The sequence below is a fragment of the Plectropomus leopardus genome, chromosome 6, assembly GCF_026936395.1.
Source record: "Plectropomus leopardus strain MGB_pleo_1.0 chromosome 6, ASM2693639v1, whole genome shotgun sequence".
In the NCBI taxonomy this organism is placed as follows: domain Eukaryota; kingdom Metazoa; phylum Chordata; class Actinopteri; order Perciformes; family Serranidae; genus Plectropomus; species Plectropomus leopardus.
In genome coordinates this window covers 33,708,053-33,731,821 of record NC_142181.1, presented here as the reverse complement: position 1 = coordinate 33,731,821, position 23,769 = coordinate 33,708,053, and the positions used below count along the sequence as shown (strand labels likewise).

The 23,769-nt window shown below is 38.8% G+C and overlaps 1 protein-coding gene across 2 annotated transcripts in view; it reads left to right on the top strand.

Moving 5' to 3' along the window:
* Positions 1–23,769, top strand: part of nova2 (NOVA alternative splicing regulator 2) — a 115,579-nt gene that overhangs the window by 5,694 nt on the left and 86,116 nt on the right. For both annotated transcript variants that reach the window (XM_088079313.1, XM_042487293.2), the window contains one exon: positions 20,266–20,409. In XM_088079313.1, the coding sequence (XP_087935439.1) occupies positions 20,266–20,409 (144 nt within the window). The remainder of the gene's footprint in view (positions 1–20,265; positions 20,410–23,769) is intronic.

Here is a 23,769-nt window from a genome sequence, read left to right as displayed (position 1 = left end):
TTGTTAAATTACCTATTTCCAAAAAATTACCTTAAGCCCCTTTTCTCACAGGACAAACCCCCCCCCCCGGCTTTTGTATTTCATGGGAATTGTTACAATGGGGATTCACTTTCTTAATTTTAGGCCAACTTGCTGCACGATGCAATGATGGGCTGCCACAAAATACAATACATCTCCACCGCTCAAAATTAGTACTTGTCTACTGCACTGGCAAAGGTAAAGGAGTCTACTGTTTTTAATGGCACTTTTTGCATTTAAACGTGCTAACTTTGCTGGAAAAAGGGGTAATATTGCTGCAGTGCAGAGATGCGTCAGTGGCTCACATCACATTATTTATGACACACACAGGTTAAAAGATTAAAGTGTCCATTGGCTCCAATGTAGGGCACTGGGCTTCAAAACTGATCTACAAGGCACTGAGAAGTCTGTAAAGTTACAGTGTGCACTTTGCATTATTTTCTAATGATAATATGTTAACATTTTAGCAGTTTTAGCAGTTATGGGTCAAAATAATACATTTTCATTAAATGCATCACAAAGTTTAGTCTCTTAATTGTGGAAAAAAACCAAAACCATAACAGGCCAAAACCTAGAATCTCTACTATGGACTGATATTTGTTAATTAGTTTAGTTTCACACGTGCAAAAATAAAATTAAATAAAATTAAATAAAATAAAAAGTAGTATATTAAAACAAGAGCAAAAAGAATGTGATGGAGGGGTGCAAAATACAAAACAAAACACAAAAACATAAAACTCCTCAGAATAACTCGATCAAGGCACTCTCCAGGGGACACCTTCATCCATTAGTAAATAAAGAAAAATATTGCCACGATAGAAAACAGAGAAAGACAAAACACAAGATTGTAAACGAAGCAGATGTCCATATATGCAACTACACAAAGTAAAAAATTAAAATAAAATCACAAACTGATTGTGGGCAATTTACACTGATTATCCAGAAGGATAACACCAAACCTTTAATAGCAGCTTTCTTGAGCTTTGCAGGTGCTTATTTAAAAATATGAGATGGCAGAGTAGTCCATACCTCTGTAGATGAAATCAAACTGCAGTTAAGATGTTTGACGGATAGGAGGCCTAAGTTTATTAGTTCAGGGATCTGTATATAACCGATAGTGATAGAGCAGCCTCTCAGTCTAATAGAAATGACTCAGATTCATTCCATTCAAAACAAATGCCGCTTTTAGGGAGAAAAAAAGCTTGTATAAGCCAATAAGAAGTCTTATGTAAGCACAAACAAAATGAATTGGATGGTTCTTTTTTTGTTTTTGTTTGATTTTCATGTATGTGGTCAGAAAATGAACATGTGAGCGGGGACGCCTACAGGTTTAACAGTCAGGGGAAAGTTTGCTGATCTGGACACACAGACCTTTCAGTCCCTCCATCACTTGACATTACAGTCTCCTCTTTTCTCTCCTGTCTGTAAGATATAATACATTCATTTAGTAAATGGATGGACTGGCAAACCGGAGCAGGGAATGGCGGGGGGGGGGGGCTTAAAATGCCCTTGCCAAGTGACATTAGGGGACTAGCAGGAAGATTTCTGGGTGTGTGTGTTGTGTAGTCGTCTTTGTGTTTTCTGTCGGACTTAAGGTGCAAAAAGCAGAGTTGAAGTTTAATGAGTGAGATGAAGGGGTGTGTAAATGATGTATTGGATGCAGACGCACGCACTAACTCATCACATGCACACATGCATGGCGTGTAGCGAACCTTGGCTGGATGAGCCTTTGATGCTATCGATCTGAGTGTTTTCTGTTGCTCCTGGAGCTGAGCGGAGCATCTTTTTTTTGGGACATCCACACAAAGGAGAGCCGCCTTCCTTGCATTGATCGGCTGTCCGTGCTGAGGAGGACGAAGCCCCACATTTGGCGTTGTGCACTTGAAAATAGACAGAGGGGGTTCAGTTCTAAATATGACTGCAACAGTGTGAGCCGGAATGCATAGAAATAAGTTGGGTTTTTTTTGAGTTATCAGGACGTTTGAGCTGTTTTGTGCAAAATATACAGAATTATTTACATTAAGTCTCAAATGTCAAGCAGTATTTTTATAGAAGTGCTTAATCCTGCAGAACACGGTGTTCTCCTCTGCGACACGCCTGTTTTGTCCGCCCGCGAGCCTCTCTTCCTCTTCCATTCTCTCCATCTTCCTCTCCTCCTCATCCATACTAATCATGCTCTACTTCAGACCATCACGACTGCACCCTCCTCCTCCTGTCCTTCTGCACCCTTGTCCTCCCATTATTTTGTCCTCCACCCACCCCCTTCATCAATCGCAGGCTGGCATTGACGACGCTCGCTCAGGCAACCGTTTCCGAAGCTGTCGATCGATTCGCAGCCGCTGTCGGCAGGGATCTGCCAGTGGTCGCTGCGACTCTCCTCCTCCACCCTCTCCTCTTCCTCTTTTTTTTTTTCAAGCCACTGCGTCAAAGTAAAAAAAAAAAAAAAAAAAAAAAAAAGGAGCCATTGTACAGGGTGGGGTAAAAGGCGCTGAGAGGTGGGAATATTCCCACAAAGAGAGGCGAGCAATTGGTGGAGCGAGATGCCGGTCACAGCTAGCCGGTCGCTGATAGGTGAGGAGAGCGGGGCGGCGATGAATATGGATAAGGGAGCGATGAAAGGGCCGATGCAGTGAGGATGGCTGGAAGGGCCCCCTCCTCTGAAATAGCCTTGGTCCGTGAACAATACACACCGATTTTCACACACACACACACACACACACACTGAGGGGGAGAGAGGAGGCAACTGCTTCAGTTATCTTTGTTAGCGTAGCCACCATGTCTGCTTCCATTTCTACGCAGACGCTCTGATGATAGGGATCATTTCAGTACGTTTACGTTGGCGATTGGTTCTCTCGTAACCTGTTTTGAAACTGAATTTCTGTAACAGGATGTTTCGAGTACTCTGTTTGATTTCTATATATGATAATTTAATGGAAGTATTACTCGTCTGTTAATTTGAAACCTGAGCAAATTGGTTTGTTTTCTTTCAATACATGTGGAGAGGGTAATGAACAACTTAAAATCATGTGGCCAAAAACAAAAATAAATTAAATAATAAAGCCAGAGCGAGTGTTGTTGTCTGGTCGTGGGAAATAAAGCAAGAAATAGTAAGTGTTGCAAGAAAATTACCTGAAAAAGATAATTAATAATAATTTTTTAAAAAAGAAAAAAAAAGAAAAAGAAAATTACCCAAAAAGTGCAGAAAAACAAAAATAAATAAATATATATTATACATATACATATTTTTTTCCATAACATGATTTTTGATATATAATTATATTAATTATAAATATAGTTTTCTGGAAATTTCCCTACTTTTAAAATAATTTTCTAATAATTCTACCCCCTTTTGTAAAACTGATTTTCAGGTCTTTTTTTTGTTACCTTTTACTAATTTCTTGCAATTTGTGGATCATTTCTCAGCAAGTTGTTCGTCAGAAATCAAACCAATTTGCTCAGGTTTTGAAGGGTTCAGTAGCTTGTTAGAGGCATCTGAATGCAGTTCAAGAAAACTGATGTCAACCAGGTTTTGATGGGTTAATGACCAGGACCTCTATTCCAGTTATTCTATTTCTGCAGTTGCTAGACTCTTTTTCCCTGCTCTCATGTTTTAGAATTCCTAAACTTATTCCGATTTTTGCTGCAAACTTCTTATTTTTCTTCATAAATAGTTGTGCGTCATATTCAGATTGTGATGCCCTCCATTTTAAAAACAGCCTCTCTAAGAAAATGATTTCTGGCATGAAAGCAAAACACAGTATTATATGCTGCTGCCGGTGTTATGAGTCATCCTGATACCTCTAAGAGAAAAAAAAGCCCTTTCAGAGCACACTCATGTTTGATTCGGTGCTGGCTTAAAAATATAGATGGGAAAAAAAACACGCTTTGAAAATGTAGATATGCATTTAAATCCCAGCAGGTTACTGGCACCTGTATCTATGGATTACACCTAAAGAATCTCCTTGTCTCATTTCCTCTCCAAATATTTGATTACTCAAAGGGCTTTATGGCGACTGCTGGCAGGTTCTGAATCTAGTGATTAAGAAATTGGAGCTCCTTCTGCATGCTGAAAGTCACCCCCTAAAATGTCAAATTTAAATTAAATAAATGACGTGGGAAAAAGTGAGACATTCAGAGACTGCAGGGGAAGAGACAGATATTTTCTCCTGCTCTCTTTACTCTGCGAGCGCTCTGTTTATGAGTAACGACGGCCATCTTTCAGATCGAAGACAGCTGGTCAAAGCCTCACTGCTGGAGAGCTTTACATGCTTGTGTGTGTGTGTGTGTGTGTGTGTGTGTGTGTGCATGCGCGCGCTACGCCGCAACAAAAGAGCAGAGAACCGGAGGGCGGGGGGGGGGGGTGTTAGACAAAGCCTGCCCCCCTTAAACTCTCCCTGCTTTGGGGAGATGAATATTTTCCAAGTGCTCAGAGCCTCCAAACCCGAGCCCCCGTTCATCAGGCTGTGTTCACACAACCCCCCCACCCAAATGTGGCACTCACATCTGACGTTTCTACACAAAGCTGCTCAAGATTCTGGTCTGGACCGCTTGGGTACATTTGACCCATTTTAATTTGTAAAGACAGATTACCCATATTTAAAGCTGATTTCCAATATTACATTTCCTGGGGTTTCCTCAGATTTATAGTCTTATCAACATGGAAAGGTATCTAAAGGCCCTGACACACCATGCGACATCAAAGAACTAATAACAATGGGGGATGATTGTTGCAGCACCTCACATCGCCTGTGTCTCTGCCAAGAAGTTACTCATAAGCACACTGTAAAGACTACAGACAACATCAACTACCACATAAGTTCTGCACTGGCATGAGAGTGCAAATACCTCTCTGTACCAGCAGGTTGCAGTAGTCTGTATTCATCAATCAAAAACAGAAACTAAAAGACAGATAGTATGGATTCAAGATGCTAGTAGGCCAGCTAGCACATTAACAACACAACATGATGTTTAAAGGACACATGATGTTTATTGTGCACCAGTGAATAATAACACAATCCATTGTGAACTGCCTTTGCTAAAAGACCAATGGCTGAAAAATAAAAAACATAGTTCAACATGCTGAAATGGCCAAAAAATGCAGAAAATGGCGGAGTAGTGCCAACAGTGTGGGAAACACTGTATAATTTAGGGGCAGCAGTTGCTGACCAATGGCCCAACATTGCCTGTTTGCCGACAGTCACATACCCTACACTAACTAATTTAGTCTTGCTGATGATGGCACAGAGAGACATCAACAATTACAGATTAACATACAAAGTTCTAGCAAATTCCAAAGAACTCTCAGGGCCCTGACACACCACACTGACAGTTGGCTTTTGGTTGATGTAGGTGAGTGTCTGTCACCCTAGTTTTTGCGATGTGTCCCCAGTGTGGCTGTTGTTCCCCTTTTTTTTTTGGCAGATTCAGCATGTTGAATTGGTGACAAACGGCCAAAGTCGAAAGAGCATTAGATCAAAATAAACTAGTTGTATGAGGTAAGATTTCTCCTTTTAGTCATTCCATTACAGATTTGTGCAAAACTTAAGCAACATTTTTGAAATGAAGCATGGCGATAGATGTTCAAAACACTAGCAGCTCTATTTCTATTGCAGCCACCACACTAGCCTCCATTATTTCCAGTCAAAGGCAACATAGGTTAGTTGAGTGAAAATGGAAAGGCAAGCCCCTCATATGTGGGAGTGGCCACGAATGAGGGATTTCTGGGAGGTGATAGTCCACGATGTCACAGTAGAATTGTGGATTCAAACTTACGTATGATCTGCTCAACTTTTGAAGAGTTATGTGATGATATAACAGCTCTTGTAGCTCCTGCTGCATCATGAGGGAGCCAGTTCCTACTGACAAGCTCATAGCCGTAGCATCATGTGACCTAGAAAAGCCAAAAAAGTGTTTCCATTGCAATTTTGGGAAATATAGTATTTTTGAATTGCCTGAAATACCACCTCATGTGAGCATAAAAACATTTTTGTGATAAATAGGAGTTTTTTTTCGAGATTGACGTGTTTCCATTCGCAAATATTCACAATTTAAATTTGAGGGTTAAATGGAAACCTGCCTAGTGCTGTGTATTTGGAGGCATGGAGTAAAACATTTTCTTCAAATATATTTTTAGGAGGTTCTTTAGCCTGGGCACAAAATCCACGAAAGTGAGTGTGCCTGTCATTTACTCTCTTTAAAAACTCGGGGGATATCCTTTGTGTCAGCTATGAACAGGTGACTGTGGGTATGTTCGTCAGAGTGAAGCGTGCAAGGAAAACTAACAGAACATGAGAAAGGATTTGTGATCTTCAGCCCCCCAGCCCCGCCCCTGCAGGCCTTCGGACACCAGATCCCAGGATTTGAGCCTCCATTCCCCCAGCATGGAGAACCTATTCTGGGCCTGGCGGTTCCACAGGGGCCTTAGCAACAGATTGGACTGTTTACTCATCCAGTTATGTCGTTGTGAAGGACCATTTATTATTCATTGTGAACGACCTCAAAGTATCCAGCCCCCCCAATTCCACATTTCTCAATCTTGACCCACAGAACCTCAAACATAAATACACACACACACAGACACAAAGTGAGACACATACAGACATTTTCATCACACACAAACAAACAGCAGCAGGGTGGAAGGTGGTTATTATTCTCTGACCTTGTTGCTTATGCTGCCAGTTTACTTCATAACAAAGTTTCTGGGAGTGGTGGGTTGGCCACATTTTCATCACGCACGCACGCACACACACACACACACACACACACACACACACACACACACACACACACTTTAAAACAGAAAAAGAGAAAAAGAGGCAAGTTTTTCGTCAAATCCCTTTGACATGTAAAAGGAAATGTGTCTACTTCCTGTGTGCTGTAACTGCAGGAGTGTGTGCATGTGTGTGTGTGTGTGTGTGTGCGTGTGTGTGTGTGATGCTTAGAGTATTGAAAACAAAGACCCTCATCACAGCAACCAGTAGGGAACTCTGTAGTTATACAGCTGCAGCACACGCACGCTCGCTCACACACACACACACACACACACACACACACACACACACACACACACACACACACACAGAGGCACGCACGCACATACACACACACACACACACACACACACACACACACACACCATTATCTAGTCTGTACTGTAGTCTGTGGTTTCTAGTTGTTATACCTATTATCTTTTTTTAGCACAGATGTGTAATATCTTTATTTTTAACTGTGTCTCAGCATGTTTGTAGTTTGTGTTGAGGTTTGATAACTGGGAAATTGCCAGTTTAATCAGCTGGGAAAACTATGGGAGGAAATGTATAATCTTAATTAAGCATGAATAGAATACAAAATACATGAAATGACTGTGACATCATTAGGATTTATTTTAAGGTAGCTTTGAGTGCAGAGACACGTGGAGGATATGGATGTGAAGGGAGCAAATGCAGGATGTTTCATCTGCAGCAACATTCTGGCAGGGTGGCAGAAACAAACTACTGTAAGACACTTATGACTGACTACAACCACAAGTGATATTAACCCTTTGAAACCTGAGCAAATTGGCTGAAATTCTTGAAGAAGCGACTTAACAAGAAATTACTAAAAATTAGCAATAAATTGGTTTAAAAAAAAGGTTCAACTACAAAATGCTATAAAAAAATTAAATAAATAAAAAGCACCTATTAAATGAATCATTTCAAAATATTTTTTTTTCATGCAAAGTAGTATTGTAGTAGTATTTTTGGGGGGATTATCACAGCCTAGGATATGACAATAATTAGCAGCAACATTATTATTTTTTGAGCCGTGTCAAATACTCACACTCATACTGCTCTGTACACAAAATGCAACAAATCCGGCTATAAAAAATTATATATGTCAGTAAGGTTTTCTTCTTTCATTGAGTTCTTCTTTTTAAACCAACATCAGTCCTAATAATAAATATCACATATTTATTAATGTTCTGAATTTTCACCCTTTAAATGCCATGTTTTTGTCACGATGTCACTCTGTTTTTAGATGAAAAAAAAAAAGAATTATTTTCAATATACTACATGCTAAGTATTTTTTTTTTAAAAATTTTTTTATCATAGCCTTGGATATGTCATTAATGTGCAGCAACACTGATTGCGACAGGACAGTGCACCGAGTAGAAATAGCATGTAATTTTCTTCATATGCCAAATATGGTAAAAATTACATCATCAGGTGGAAGATTGTAGAAATGAAAAATTCCAAGACAGAAGCCCAGAATGACACCCAGAACTGATACAATGTATGTTTTTTATGCTTTGATGGCTGTGGGATCAAATATTGCAATTTGAATCGCACTTACCATATGAATGTAACAGTTTAGTTTCACAGTGTATTCTGGCTGCATTGTAGGAGCTGAGCTGGAAATTCCAAGATTAAACTAAAATACACAATGTATTCCATATGCATGAACACAGCCAAAATTGTAAGTGAAAAGTGAAAAGCATGTAAAATGCGCCAAACAGTCCTTAAGAGTTAACTGTATATATATTCAAACATTATAGTCTTGTCTGAAAATAACAACAGACATAAACAAGTTTGCCTATTTCATTTATCTCTGCAATGCAAAACAATTGCCAGTTTCACCTGGATATTAGTGTGGTTTGTTTTTTTTAATTGTGACGTCACAGTGATTCATTTATGGTCTTCTGCTCTCTATATCCTTTATCATCCTTTAAGGAGCCCCACAGAATACTCCCTCCATACTTTGTGAAAGCTGAAACATTAAGATCTAATCAATAACAATCACCACATCTGTAATTATGGTATTTGTCTTGTTCTCATTTGGACTGAAAGTTTAGATGCTCATTATGTTGTCAGCATGAAAGAGTCGCTGCACACAGGAGGCTGAGACGCCGGATCTCTGATGATGCTTCATATCAACAATTGCAGAAAATAGCAGGAAAGAACAATGAGTCTGACATCATGCGGAGACATCAGGTTCTCTCAGCACACTGTCGCTAACTAGCACAGTTTTATGGTGCTATTTAGAAGTAAATCTAGAATTTTTTCAATAAATCAGTTAGCAGCTATTTTGCTGCTGGATTCTCATTTTATTTTCACCAGAAGTTTATCTCTTTTTCCAAAAAATAAATTCCTTCAGGTCATTCATGACATTTTGCTCCAACGCCCACAAGAGAAGTTTTTTCACCAGCACTTTTTAATTTGCTGAGCTGTAAGAGGGAATATGGTGTGGGTGAGCGCTGCATGACCTCTATCGGATTTTGAGGTTAGCGTTGACACTGATGGGTCAGACATGGCGAGCGGCGCCTCTGGCTGCTTATTATGCTTGGTTAGATTGGCATGCATGAGTATCACCTGCACCCCTGGGATGTGGGATGACACACTGAAGCGAGCGCGGGGTATAATTACACATAATTAGAGTTTGCAACTGTGACAGGTAGATAAATGAGGCCTGGCTTTTCTGAAAGTGTGGTAAAAATGTAACCAAACTGTGCTGAGTGTGGGCGGGGCTCACTCTGGATGAAGATGACAGCAGTGACATGAGTGGAAGGATGATTTCACTGATTTAGGATTTTCCTTTGTGTCCTCCACAGGGAAGTAGGTGAGGTTACAGTTGGGGCAAAATAATGAACGCCATCTTTCAGTTAGCGTCTCTCCAGTATCAAAAAACATTAATCAGTTCGGTTACTAAAGCATCTTTACTGTTTTATTTATGACCTATTTTATCATGTACACCTCTTTCCTTGCTTTTATAATTTGCAGTTTATTGGCCAACTATATTGGCCATCTCACAGAAATATGGAAAATGACCATGACCTCTGCATTATGTTGCGATGGCATGGTCGGGTTTAGGCACCAAAACCACATGGTACATTTTAGAAAAAGATCAGTAATCATTTATAGTCGTACATTTATATGTGTTGTAAAGTTTAGTAAGTATGTTAAAGTTAAAGTTACACGATATGAGATGAATAAGTCAGTTATTTTTGTTGTTATTTTCACTGTAAGGGAGATGGGAGAGACAACCTGCTTGGTGCCGTGCGTTTCAGAAGTGGAGCGTTTTGCCAGATTTTGTTGATATGGTCTTTTTTCCTTCTAGTAATGAGCAGTATATGTGATTAAATGGTTTCTTTTGTTAGTCTATTTGAATTGTGCTTATTGTTGTTATTTCTTACTTTGCTGTGCTGTCACCTGCAGATAAATAGATACCATTCAAATTCAAGTTATAAATGGCAAGGAAATGACAAAGATTTGTGGTTATGTTTCAGCTATTAAAATACATTAATGCTTATAATTATTTTGTATCTTGTACCTGTTATCAGGAAAACTTAATCTGCTCTGTGCAACACACTATCAAAAATAGACCAGAGGCATATTGTTTTATACATTTTTGGGAAGCTTCTAAAGTTCGCTGCGACGCATCTGCTGCTGCCCAGGCTGCTACTTGGCTGCCCGGTGGAGATCTGCACTCTAAGTGCACTTTTTTTTAACTTTGCTAAAGAATTCTAAGGATGTAAAACTCAAATTTGGTAAAAAAAAAAATAAATCTAGCACACATTGATTTATGAAGCATTGTTGGTAAATCGCTTTGTAACAAACTTCTTTATAAAGTGCACACAGAGTCAAAACATCACAGCCTTCAGTACAAAGGAGTCAGCTAATGTGTCTTAGATGCACAAGAGGCTTGTGAATGCTGCACACTAAGAGATTTTACTTTGAAACCAGAGAGATCTTTAAAAAGAGCTCAACAGAAAGATGCATCACTCTTTAAGTGCAGGCTCTTATAAGTCAGAGGCTTTTAAAAAGAGCAGATAAAGCTGATAAAAGTGGAGGAATGTTGATAAAACTTCTCTGTAAACAGAATCATTCAGCAGTGCAGTGTGGGAGGAGGAGGCACAGAGTGCAGCACAGTTTTCAAGCTTTTTTTTTTATAACTGGAAGTTCATATTTATGAAAATTGAGTCATGGCAGTTATCAAACTTGCTAAAAGCTTATTCCCAAAGTGTAACTCAATCTGTGTTACATAACCCTGTTAACAAACTCAACAGTGGAGATCTGCAGTGCTCTATGATGATACAGATGAGTTTAATGATAGGTTTGTTTTTTGTTTTTTAAACCTTCCGAGCGTGGAGAACTACCATTTTACAAATATATAAGTGTTCAGTGATCCAAAACTTTAAAGATTCAGACTTTTTACAGTGTGCACATGCTGGCAGGATAAAGATTACATGGTCTTTTTTTTTTTTTTTTTTTAAGATTGTGGATATCTTGTTCTAGAACAGGATCTGTTCTGCATGTAAAAATACATTTTTTTAAATGTTTGCCATGGTAACACGTACAAGTGTTACCATTCAACAGATACAAGTGATGAATATGAGTCACTCATTACATCCTCTTATATACACGATGAGTCATGTAGCCGAGGTGTGGAGGCTTGTTTATGAGACGTCGGTAACGGTCTGTTCGTTGTGGGGGTGTTTGTGAGTGTGAGTGTGCTTGTATCTGTTTTTCGCTGCAGACACGCTTTTGTATCTGTGTGTGCATGCATACACGTGTGTGCGAGTGTGTGTTTCATATTTACCAATTCCCCTGCCTTATTAATACAGGCTGGTTATAATTAGCTAGCCTCCATCTAAAGCAGGTCAGTCCAAGGCTTCGTACTTAAAGTGGGTCACTGCAGTGCAGTGAGGAGAGGAGAGGAGAGGAGATATGAACGGGAAAGGGAGGAGAAGAGGAAGAAGAGAGGAGGAGAGAAAGATACAAAGGGAGAAGACTGAAGACACTTTTCGGCCACTACCATGTTTTTCAGGCTTAACCCTGTGAAGCCTGGAGCAACATCATTCTTCTTGTGCTGCTTTCATACACCATTTAAACCTTTGTACCCTGATAAAATTGGTGTAATTCCTTTCAAAAACATGGGCAATCTGCAAATAGAAATGTTCAACAAATTGCAAGAAATAAGTAGATTTGGAAAATAATAAAAAAAAAAAAACATAGGGAGAAATTATATTTATAATTATCATAATTACATATTTAAAAAAACAAAGTTATTGTATTTCTGGGCACTTTTTACAGTTTATTTGTTATTACTTATTATTATTATTATTATTATTAATATTATTTTACAAATACAGTACTTTTTACAGCTTTCTTGCTCATTTATTTGCTTCACTATGTGACTAATAAGCATTAGCCAGCTTGACAAAAATGAAAAAATACAAGAGAAAGTTGATTGCCATGCTCAAAAATGAAGATGTGGAGCCTGTCTCAACAAAAAAAATGTTTCTCATCAGTAAACTGTGAGAGGTCTGTGACGTGCCACAGTGCAGATGAAGCTTGACTCTAAGCACTCGGGGCCGTCTTCCAAAACATGCCACATCCATGGAAAACACAAGGTCTGCAGGAGAAGCATGTCTGCAGCCAAAATAACGAAGTGAAGTACATTCAACAAACATCCTTGAATCAGAGCAGAAATCAAACTTTTTAGAACGAGGAAGCAGTGTGCTTGAGGACAGTCTTTAACATATGAAACTGAAGAAAAAAAACACAGGCGCTCTTGAAGAAAAGGGTCAGCATGTGGGAGGAAAAAACCAACTTCAAGCATGTGGACGTGAATGACAAATAAACTTGAATGAAGTCAAAAGGCCTTCATGCAGAGCATGGCTACTTGCATTAAAACACCTGAAACACAGACAGGTTTTGACCCTCAGGTTTTCTTTAGGGTGCAAAAGACCCTGACTAAGACCGGTTTCCTTTAACTGAAATACTCATTTTTTTCTACATAAAAGTTTTACAGAATATATTTCATCACGTAAAAATGATGTTAAATTAAAGTCAGTCTTACAATAAATAAAATTGTTGGGAAAAGAAGGAACCATGACAAAAACAACAACCTTCAAGGTCTCCTAGACAAATTGAAATGTCTAAACCTAACCCTAACCCTAAAAAGTATAAAAAGGAGGGAAATCCTTCAAACCAAATCATTTGATATGTATTTTGGCTTCTAAATAAGCTTGAAATAGCCGTCCACAGGTGCCATGTTAGATATGACTAATTGCTGTTTGGTTGTACTCACTGTTTGATTGATGATCAAGTGACTTCGGGTGTCAGTTGATTTGCAGGATGTGAGGAGAGCTGGGTGAGGTTGACTTTGTCTGACTGTTGTGTCAAAATGAATAAAAAAAAAAACAACCCCCAAACAAACATTACCCCAAAATAAACAGGCCTATACGAAAACAAAGTTGAAATCAATGTGGTGATAAATGAATGAATCTAACAATAAAACTAAGACTTCACAAAACATGCAACAGTTGAAGACTGTATCCTCCTGGTGTCTTCACTGCTTGACTGATTTAGCACACCTGCCCTTTAATGAGAGAGGCCAGGTCAGCGATGCATTCAAGTGACTCAAAAAAACAAAAAACAAAAAGGAAATTATAAGGTCTTGCTAGAATTGGCTCTAAAAATGTGTAGCGTATTTAAGTACATTTAAGTTAATTATGCAATTTTCATCAGCCATGAAATTGGGATTGTTAAAAGGGAGTGTTTTATTTATCTTTGTTAGTGTTATATATTTTTTAAAATGTTTTTTATGGCTCCTCTGTAGGTCAGACCAAAAGGGAGTGGCATGAAAACAATTTACTGATACATGTCCAATAGTTTCCCTGTCACATTGTTTTACATTTGCTCTATTGTTTACATCTGGTTTGATTTCTTTCAAAAAAACATGGGGAGAAGGCAACAAGACACTTAACAAGACCTGGCCCAAAACTGAGAAAAAAAATGTATGAAAATCACCTGAAAATATGTGGGGAAAAAAGTAAAAACAAAACATGCAAAAATAACCTAGAAAAAAGTTAAAATTTAATTATACATTTTTTTTATTGTTATTATTATAAAGATAGTTTTTGTCTCTGTTTTTTGGTACAATTTTCTAATAAGTCTCCTTTTAAAAAATCTATTTCTAGGTAATTTTCTTGTTACCTTTTTACTAATACGCGCAATTTGTTGGACATTTCTCGCCAAGCGGAGTAATCTTATTGTCAAGCAGTTTTCTAATAATTTCTTGCTAGTTTTTGGGCCATTTATTGTTAAGTTGCTGGTCGAGCTCCTGCAGTGTTTTTCAAAGAAACAAAGCCATTTTGCTCAAGTTTCTGCTGAAGGGTTAAAAGACTTTGTTTAGGCTCCATCAGATCATTAATAACCTCTGAAGTGGCTCCACTTTTGAGAACTTCAGTCAGGAGATGAAGGAGAAAAGAAACAAGCAAATAGTTTATTGAAAGATGAAGGAGGGCCCTAAAGAGGAGGAAGATCATAATCATGTAGGTGTTTTTATTTTGGAAACATTCATTTGGAACTCACAGGAAGTCTGAAGGGAAGAGCATTTAATTAAACACAAAATCAGAATTAAACTCAGTGAAAACACCTCCCATGCACATCAGATCAGGGAATACTGATGAACACAAAGGAGGCTGAGCCTTCTTTGACAAAAAAAAAAAAAGAAGTGAGTAAAGTTTTTTTTTCTCTCTCCTCTCCATCTATGTCTGAGCTCCCTGCAGTTTGTATTTCATCACTAGCAGTGTTGAGGAAGGGCCGGGGAGTGTCGGGTTTCCTGTCTGTGTGCTCATGCTTTGGCTTAACACTCGGAGATGAGAACAGAGCCCACCCAGATTTCAGCAGTCTGAACACTGTCCCACTACAATCATTTCTCACACAGCACACATGTTTAATAGATGGAAAGAGAGAGACAAAAAGTTTCCTAAGATGAGTTTGCAGTTTGCACCAATGTCAGATACTAATGGACATGGTATACCTTGTATAGTGTAGTTTACTGTTTTGTAAAAGCAAATAATGAATTATGTGGGTTGTTCTAGTTCTAGTTCTAATCATTTGTTTGTATAGAACTTTTCAAAACTGTGATACAAAGTGCTTCACAGATTACACAGGATAGCACATCAACTCCACCCACCGCAGAAAACAATTAAACAAGCAACAACCAAACAACAAAACTTGTGACTTGTGTGACTTTCATGTAAATTAGAGGATCTTTGTCAAATAAGGAACATTTCCTGCTGTCATTAGAAGGTCCAATGAGCCATAAAAACTAAGGGCATGTGTGTGGATTAATTATTAGCTGTATTTCTAGTGAGAATATTTTACTGGTGTTTTGCTGCAACGCAAGGGCCCTAACACACCAAGTGAAAGGTCGCCTATCAGTCAACATCGGGCTGAGCGTCTGTTGCCCTATGGGGTGTGTTAGTAAATCCCATCTGACGCTCTACACTAAAATGAGAGAGCTATTGTTCGAAAAAACAAACAAACCCCAGTGCATTTCATTTCTACATGGATTAACAAACAGTGCAGTTAATTACACAATCACTCTGTTTTGCGCTTTGCTGCTCCGTCTCCCCAGACAGAGCGCCCAGAGTAAAGTCTGACACTCCCAGAGTGCACTGCTATGGATTTACGAGCGGTTCAAGTTTGTGCCAGAGTGCGCGCCGCAGTTAGTGAGTGTTTCCTAGTTTTAGTGCTTTGTTGTGCACTTGTTGGCCCCTGTCCGTCTTTGTCCGTTTGTTTATTGATTCAGCCTGTTGAATAGGTGAATAGGTGAATCGGTGAATCGGTGCCGGTGAATGAAATCGCTCCCATTGACAGTTCAGCTCAGAGTAGGAGAAGAGAAACAGAAGTAAGGAAAGTAAACAAACGGCTTGAGTCAAGAGGGCATGAGATCCAAACTAACTTTTCATATAAGATTATGTTTTTAGCCACTGAGCTCTTTAACAGAAATAGTTTATAATTGTTTATGCTTTTGTTCTCAAGCACTCAATAAATATCTTTTATTTTTTCAACACCAGGTTGTCTTGTTAATGTGCTAATCGGCTAACTAGAATCTTGTCGGTCTTTTGATTTCCCTTTTGAATGACAATGACAGACTATTGGCGCCTGCTGGAATGGAGAGTTCTTTTATGTCTGGGCCTTTAGTGCTAATGGGATTTAATGAGAGTTGGGGCTATTGAATGCCATTTAATAATACTCAGTGTAACCACTGGGGTTCATGAATCTTTCACCTGGTTATACCTGGTCTGTCCACCTCACAATCGAAGCAGGATATTCCGATATCTGGTATGGATGTGTATTTCTTACAGTTGCCTTGGTGGCTCACAGAGAACAGCGGTGTTACAAGGTGCCTCGCCCTTGTGAGAAAGTGTGCCCCTGTAATAATAATCCTATTTTAATCTGCCTCCTGAGGTTTTGTGTCCTGGATTATCAAATATGAAGAATGCTGCCAGGGAGGGAAGCTCAGAAACACTGAATCAGTGGCAGTTTAAAGAGATATAACGCGGCAAAAGACTCTGTGCATCGAGTAGCTGTTATTCGATTTACAACCTGAAAAAGAAGATTTTAAAGGATTTCTTCATAGAATTCTATTAAAGAATGAAATCTTTGAATGAAATATTAATGCTGACTTGAAGGCAAACTCTTTTAGAGTTAGTCATTATAAAATCTTTATTTAAAACCTAATTTTAATATTTTTTTAATCATTAGATGTGTAATTTTACATACTGACTGATGAAGTTAAGGGGGGATTTTTTCCAAGCTAATAGTGATAAAATAATGAAATAAATTATGATTTTGCTCAAGTTTTAAGGCTTGAAAGGGCCACTTGAACATTTTTTAACCAAAACCTAGTGTGATATCTTACTATGCAAACAGTTTCGGTTTGATTTCTCGAAGTTTTGAGATATTAAAATTAAATTAAGATACTAAATCATACTACTGATACATTGCAGGTGAACTGAATGTGGTTTTGTTGAAAAATTATATTTTAAAAAACGCTGTATCTCTGTATTTTGGGTGGATTGAGCCTTTTATGATCTGTTTTATTAGACAACATGCTAAGGTGTGACAGAGATGTATTCATGCAAAAAAAATTCATGTCCTTAAACCAGATAGAATTATTTTGCCTGTGCAAATGCAATGTGGAGACTGTGTGTAGTAAACGTCTTGTTAAACTGAGGTATTTTAGGTGGAACAGCCCTTTAAACAGGAGGGAATGAGGAAACGGAGTGTGAAGTACTCTTTAGTTGACCTACTGCTTGTTGATATCATCGCCATGGTAACAACGGCTCGTCTGTTTCAGAAAGGGAGGGTTTTGTTCCAATCTACCTAGGCTTACACACAAAAACACACACACACACACACACACACACACACACACACACACACACACACAGATCTCTGTTGATGCACCTCTGACACAAAGCCTCCATGTCTCTGTGATTGTATGTGATTCTGTAGAGGCAGGCAGGTCAGTGGTCACTCCTGAAAGAGACAGTGGGAGGAAGAACAGTGTGGCGGCCTGTGAGGTTCAGTCAGCGCTCTGTCTCTCTGGTTGCATTGTGTGACAAGCAGCAGGCTACAGCCAAAAGGTCGCAGGTTCAGTTCCAGTCTTGCTTCAGGTCAGCATGTCACCAAGTGAAAGTGTCGGCGCTCTGGATGAACAACATGATTAAAATGTGCTTTGACCGTATTGCTTTATTCCCCTTTGGCTTCATTGTGTAATTCTTTACAAACACTGAAGCTGTTTGCTCCCGCATAGTGCAAATTTAGAAAATTACAAACATGACCTTGAAAGTGTCAAACCTTATTAAGTCAGCTGACACACCTGTTATTGAGGTTGTTTTCTATTCACATGCAGATAAAACGGAGAGCTGCTGGAAGTTTTTGTTAAAGCTTTTCATTTGGGTGGCTCCAGCTGAACTCAAGGTTTTAAACTACACAGAACACACTTTAGTTAACTAACCGGGATAGTTTGTGCAGTTAAAAGTCCCACTGCTGTCTTTACTAATGATGCTCATAATTTTTTTGAGAGTCCTTAGACAGCACAAGACAATAAAAATTGAAATAAACTAATAAGTTGCAGTTACAGTTTCATCAACCCTTTGTAACCTGAGCAAATTGGTTTTATTTTTTTCAAAAACATGAGAGGAAGGCAATGAGCAACTTAGCAAGACATGGGCTAAAGATTAGGGAAAAAAAGTAAAAAAAAAAACCCATTTAAAAAAAGTAAAAAAAATCACAAGGAAATTACCTGAAAATAAGTATGGGGGGAAAACAACAAAAACAAACAGTGCTCAAAATTAAATATGTACTTTTATATATTTTATTAAATTTTTTTCTGTAGCATATTTGTAAACATAAAATTATTGTAATTATAAATACAGTTTTCTGGACATTGTTCCTTTTTTGGGGTATTTTTATAATAACCCTCCTCTTTTTTTTCATTTTGACAAGTTGCTTATTGCCTTTTTCCCAGTGTTTTAGACAGAAATCAAAGCAGTTTACTCAAGTTTTAAAGGGTCTGAACACAGCACAAGAAAATTGATATCGATCCATTTTTTTCAAAGGGTTAATAAAATCTATGACAAAAAATGTCATCTCTCTCACACCGGAGCAGCGTCAGCCACTGGTGCAAGTTGTGAACTGTAATTCAGCAGCTGTGTGTGTGACTGTGGATGGTGGAGCTGTTTAACTGATTTGTGAAGTTTCTTGGTTGTACAGTCAAACTGTTGAGAAAGTATTAAAGTTTTTGAGACCATAAATAAATAGATTTTGAGCGTTTTAAATGACAATCAGTCGTGTGCGCTGGTATATCATCCTTTAAATCTGTCAGAATCACTGCTGGAGAACTGAAAGTTTTTAAATATGTAGAAATAATTTATAGCTATGGAAAAAAATATGTCTAAATGAAATTTCAACACTTGAGACAACCTGCCACTTTGATTCCAATTCACGATACCTTTATTACCTAATTGAATTAGCTACAGAGAGAAAAAAAGACATATTGATAAAAAGTTGACAAACCTTGAAGGATAAAAATGACTAAAATGTGATTAAAACTAATGAGCATTTTTGTCTAAAGATTAAAACTTGCTGCCAAAATGAGCACTGCTGTCAGTCATGAGTATGTGATTTTCCTTTGTGGGTCCCTGTAGTGTTGATGAATAGTGAGTTACCTATTATGGCTTGATGCTCACACCTTTTAGTTTGTTTTTGATATGTCCGTTTGAACACGTGAAAGTTTCATGTCACAAAGCTCAAGAAATAGAGAGAAATTGGACTTCACTTTTTGAAGAGGAAGAATGCCTTGTCTCCTCTGTTGGAAGGCCACCTCGTTCTCCTCCATCAGGCTGATTAGACACATTTTCCATAAGATCTGACTGTAGTTTCAGCTTGTGAAGACACTCAAAGACATCTTTATCCCATCAGGGCAATTAGCTGAGCTCAGTGTTGAAAACAGTCAACATGAGGCTGCATGAAATAGTCGACATCTTCCTTTCATATCCACAGTTTACACTACAGTCCTCGACGCAGGTGCAGCTCCTTGTCAGCAGGACACAAATATCAGAAAACTGCTTTGTGTTTGTTTAGGTGGCCTTATCTGCACATGATAATAAGAGAACGTGTGTGTGTGTGTGTGTGTGTGTGTGTGTGTGTATGTGTGTGTGTGTGTCGTGGCTGGCATGTGGTGTTATGCATCACGAGGCGTCGCATCCACAAGCGTTGGTTGAATCTGATTAGCTTTAATAACAAAAGCAGCATATTCCTCAGCCCTTCTCCTGCCCCCCCTCCCTTCTCGCGCCAAGGCAGTGACAAGGACCAGATTCCTCGGGCCTGACGCTGAAATTAGATCAGACCAATCTGGAGAGAGTGTTTAGAGGCCCGCGCAAATGGACGTGCAGAGAAAAGGGAGAGATAACGGAATCATCTGATTATGGAAATAATTAGTTGTCATGGATATCAGTCATCGTTTGATATGATTGGGTGGATTTATGCAACTTGAGGAAGCTTTGAATGGTCGGTTGAGAGAGAGCGAGGATGGGGTAGGGGGGATGGATAGAGAGACGAATTATTCTGCTTTGGCGTAGTGATGCGGCACCAGCTCGCATCTGTTCTGTCAGACTGTGATTACTGACAAACACTTTGCTTCCACTTCACAGTTTACACTCATTCAAACAAGATGATCCCTGTATTGGATGAGACTTTTTTTCTGCGTTTTTCTTTTACTCTAACATTTGTAAACTTGCTGAAAACTGTCACACAGGAAAAATATGGACATGGCAGGCATGAGGGGAAGAGTTCAGACTTACTACTAATGCAAATTGTAATGTTTTTCCTTTTCAGCTTTATTTGAGGTAAGAAGAAAAACTACAGTAGCTCTCTCTGACTTCCTGTTTCTTGTTTTCTGCAACAGAGGAAGGCGAGTACTTCCTGAAGGTTTTGATTCCCAGCTATGCGGCGGGCTCTATCATCGGTAAAGGAGGTCAGACCATCGTCCAGCTGCAGAAAGAGACTGGAGCCACCATCAAACTGTCCAAATCCAAAGACTTCTACCCTGGTAAGACATCAAAACCATCGACACTGCTGCTTCAGATGGATGGGTAGATAATGGATAAATAATGGAGCTGAGAGAGTGAAGGAAGACTTCATCCTTAGATACTTTCACACTGTTAATTTACACTTTTAGTAATCTTTTAAGGGTCCAGTGTGCAGAATTTAGGAGAATATATTGGAAGAAATGAAATATAATATGATAAGTATTATCACTAAAAAAATAAGAATCATCTTGTTTCTGTTACCTCAGAATGAGAAGGACATTTGCGTTTTGGCATTTTTTCTTTTTTGCATTTCTGCATTTTCATGCTGGCGGCTATGGTTAGCAGCCCCTCCGCGACAGGCTGAACAGCATCTGAAAAAACACTTTTAAAGAGTGTTTTTACCAGTTTTGTGTTTTAAGTGTTTTTACCTGGTCCATTTGATTTGGAGAGGAAGAGACCTCCTAAGATAATTCCCGGTAAAAAAAAAAGAAGAAGTTATTAAAGAAAACACACACATAAGCGAGTGGGCCAGCAGCCCATCTTCAACGTGCCAGACATCTTCAGAGACACACTGATTTTTAAATTGAAATTGCTTTATCTAGGGTTTTTACCGGTTTAACTCATCAGCTGCATTTGTTTTGGAAAGGTAGAGACCTCTGCAGATAATTCGGCTCCCGGTAAAAACCTCCTAAACAAAAACACTGGACGAATTCTAACTGGGAGATCATGCTTGAAGCAAGGAAGCTCCTGGTTGCAATCTGCAATCATCACTGCCAGATGCCAATAAATCCCACACTCTGCTTCTTAAGTATTCATTTTCTTTTGGTAACCCCAAAAAGAAAGAATAACAAGTCCTATTACGTGATTTATAAGATTTGGACCAAAACTGAGAAGCACCAAATACAATTAAGAAATGAATTATTTAATAGTTACAAACAAAAATATTTGCTTTAAAAATTTTTAAAAAAAAAAAAATATCTGGACATGAAATGCAATACGCATCACCAAAGTCTTTTTTAATAATGCTGAAGTGTCATAAGGTGGAGTTTTGCTTCACTGGCAGAACAATTAACTATAGATTTGATCAGTAAGAGATGAATGAATGGGGTCAAAGGGTAGATGGATGAGAAACAGTGGAAACAGTCATGGATGGATGGATGGATGGATGGATGGATGGATGGATGGGTGGATGGATAGATGGATAGAGAGGCATGTAGGATATCTATCTATCAATGGAAGGAAGTGAAAGATGGAGATGTTGGTGTGTCCAGATGAATGGACAGATCAGTGTTTTGACATATTAAGAAAATTTTCATTAACTTAAGTCATCCATCAGTTTTTCATGATGTTAGAACACAAATGCACATACATTTATGTAAATGAACACACACACACACACACACACACACGTATACACTCAGTAACAAGTTGTACAATTTTTACTGCTGAGTGGTGTTTCAGTGAGTTTCCTTCAGATCAGAACTGCTGACCTCCTGCTAGTTGTTTTGCCCTGGCATTGACAATTAGAACCTTGTTTCAGCGCTGCGGGATGAAGTTATGGATTTATAAAGACTACGCTGTCTGTGTGTGTGTGGGTGTGTGGCCCTCAGTTTGTGTTGTTAGAGGTTGTGAGTCCTCTGGGACAGAGGGGCCTTGACTGAGCTCACGTTGCATCCCCCCACCAACACACACACACACACACACACACACACACACACACACACACACACACACACACACAGTCCAACAGATCAGGATTACAGGATCAGAGGTGAAATTGTATTTATCTAAACTCTTAATTCTGCCCTGATGTGACATGTGACTGGAGCAGTGAGGAGGGGGAGGCTGGGATTTGTGTGCGTGTGTGTGTGTGTGTGTGTGTGTGTCATCCTGCTCATACTGTCGTGCTGTGAGTCCAAGGTTTGGAATTTTTTTTTTGTGTTTGCGCTGTGGAAAAGCCCGGACACACCAAACTGGCACTGAAAGAACTACAACAAAGGCTGTGTCGTCTCACGTTGCATGTGCCTCAGCCAAAATTTGCAATTGCAAATGACTGTAATTGCAACAACTGCAGCCAATGGCCAGCAAGCATGTACGTTCTGCACATGCATGAGAAGAAATAACTCCCCATACCAGCAGTTTGTAATCATAGTTGAAATAGGGAAACAGGTTGAACGATGGATGGATTCCACTGTCACTGCAATAACTAGAGCAACAGACGCTCACCGATGCAACCTTTTAGTGCTATAAAAAGGCTACATATTGCAACATATCTACATATGTTTTTTTTATTCCCTGGCTATATTTTATGCAGTCAAAGGCTTCCTTGTGACATCCTTATAAATTACAGAAGTATTCAGAAAGAGGTTGGGATGAATTACCTACTAAAATTCTTGTGAGGTTAGGGAAAGATGGTGGTTTGGTTTAACCCTTTGAAACATTAACAAATTGACTTTGGCAACCTAACAAGACATGACCCAAATTTTAGCAAGATATTTGTAAATAGTTACCAATAAGTGAAAATGAGCACAAACAAAAATATGAGTAAACAGAATAACGAAATGAACAAACAAAAGGACCAATATAAAAGAATAAGAATAAATAGAAAAAATATTATAATATTAGATTATAATATAATTTCTGTAACCTAATTTTAAATAAATAAATAAATAAAATTAATTTTTCAGGGCATTTTCCTCTAGTTTCTTTTTGAAAACATTTCTAATAGTTATCTCTCTCTAATTTTCCTGTCACATTTGATGTCAAGTTACTGATTGCCTTTTTTTGGAAGTGAGTGTTTTGACTTTCTCAATCCTTAACCACAACCACAATCTCTTCCTAACCTTGTTTGTAATTTCCACAGCTGATCAAAGTGAAACGGTTGTGGTGGTGTTTGGGTTGCATGTGTCTGTCTGTGTTTTGACTCTTTCTTTGCCTCCACTTTGCACCTCAAACCACGTGGAAAAACAATTTTGTCAAGATTTTAGTGTGTCTTTGTGCCTTCAGTTGGGCTGTGTGTACTCAGTAGCAGGTGGCAGAGTGATTCAATGTGGTGAAACACATTTATATGACCCACATCCATAACTACGATGCATACTTTTCTATCTGTAATAATATTTGCAACCCCCAGGGTCCTTTAAAAAGTAAAATTACCTCCGGAGGTAAAATTACGATCGCATGCTCAGTCTGAAACAAGGCGTCAGCAGTCGAGACTTCTCAGTGTTGTCGTAGTGCCTGCGGAGTCTCTGATGTAATGGCTGCCCCAGAGCCAATCACAGCATGATGTTTCTCCAGCTCTGCTAGAGACTTGTCGGACACACAGTGTGCCGCTCTGAAATACGTTTCAAAGCTCCAGCCTGTCACAAATTCATGTCGGATTC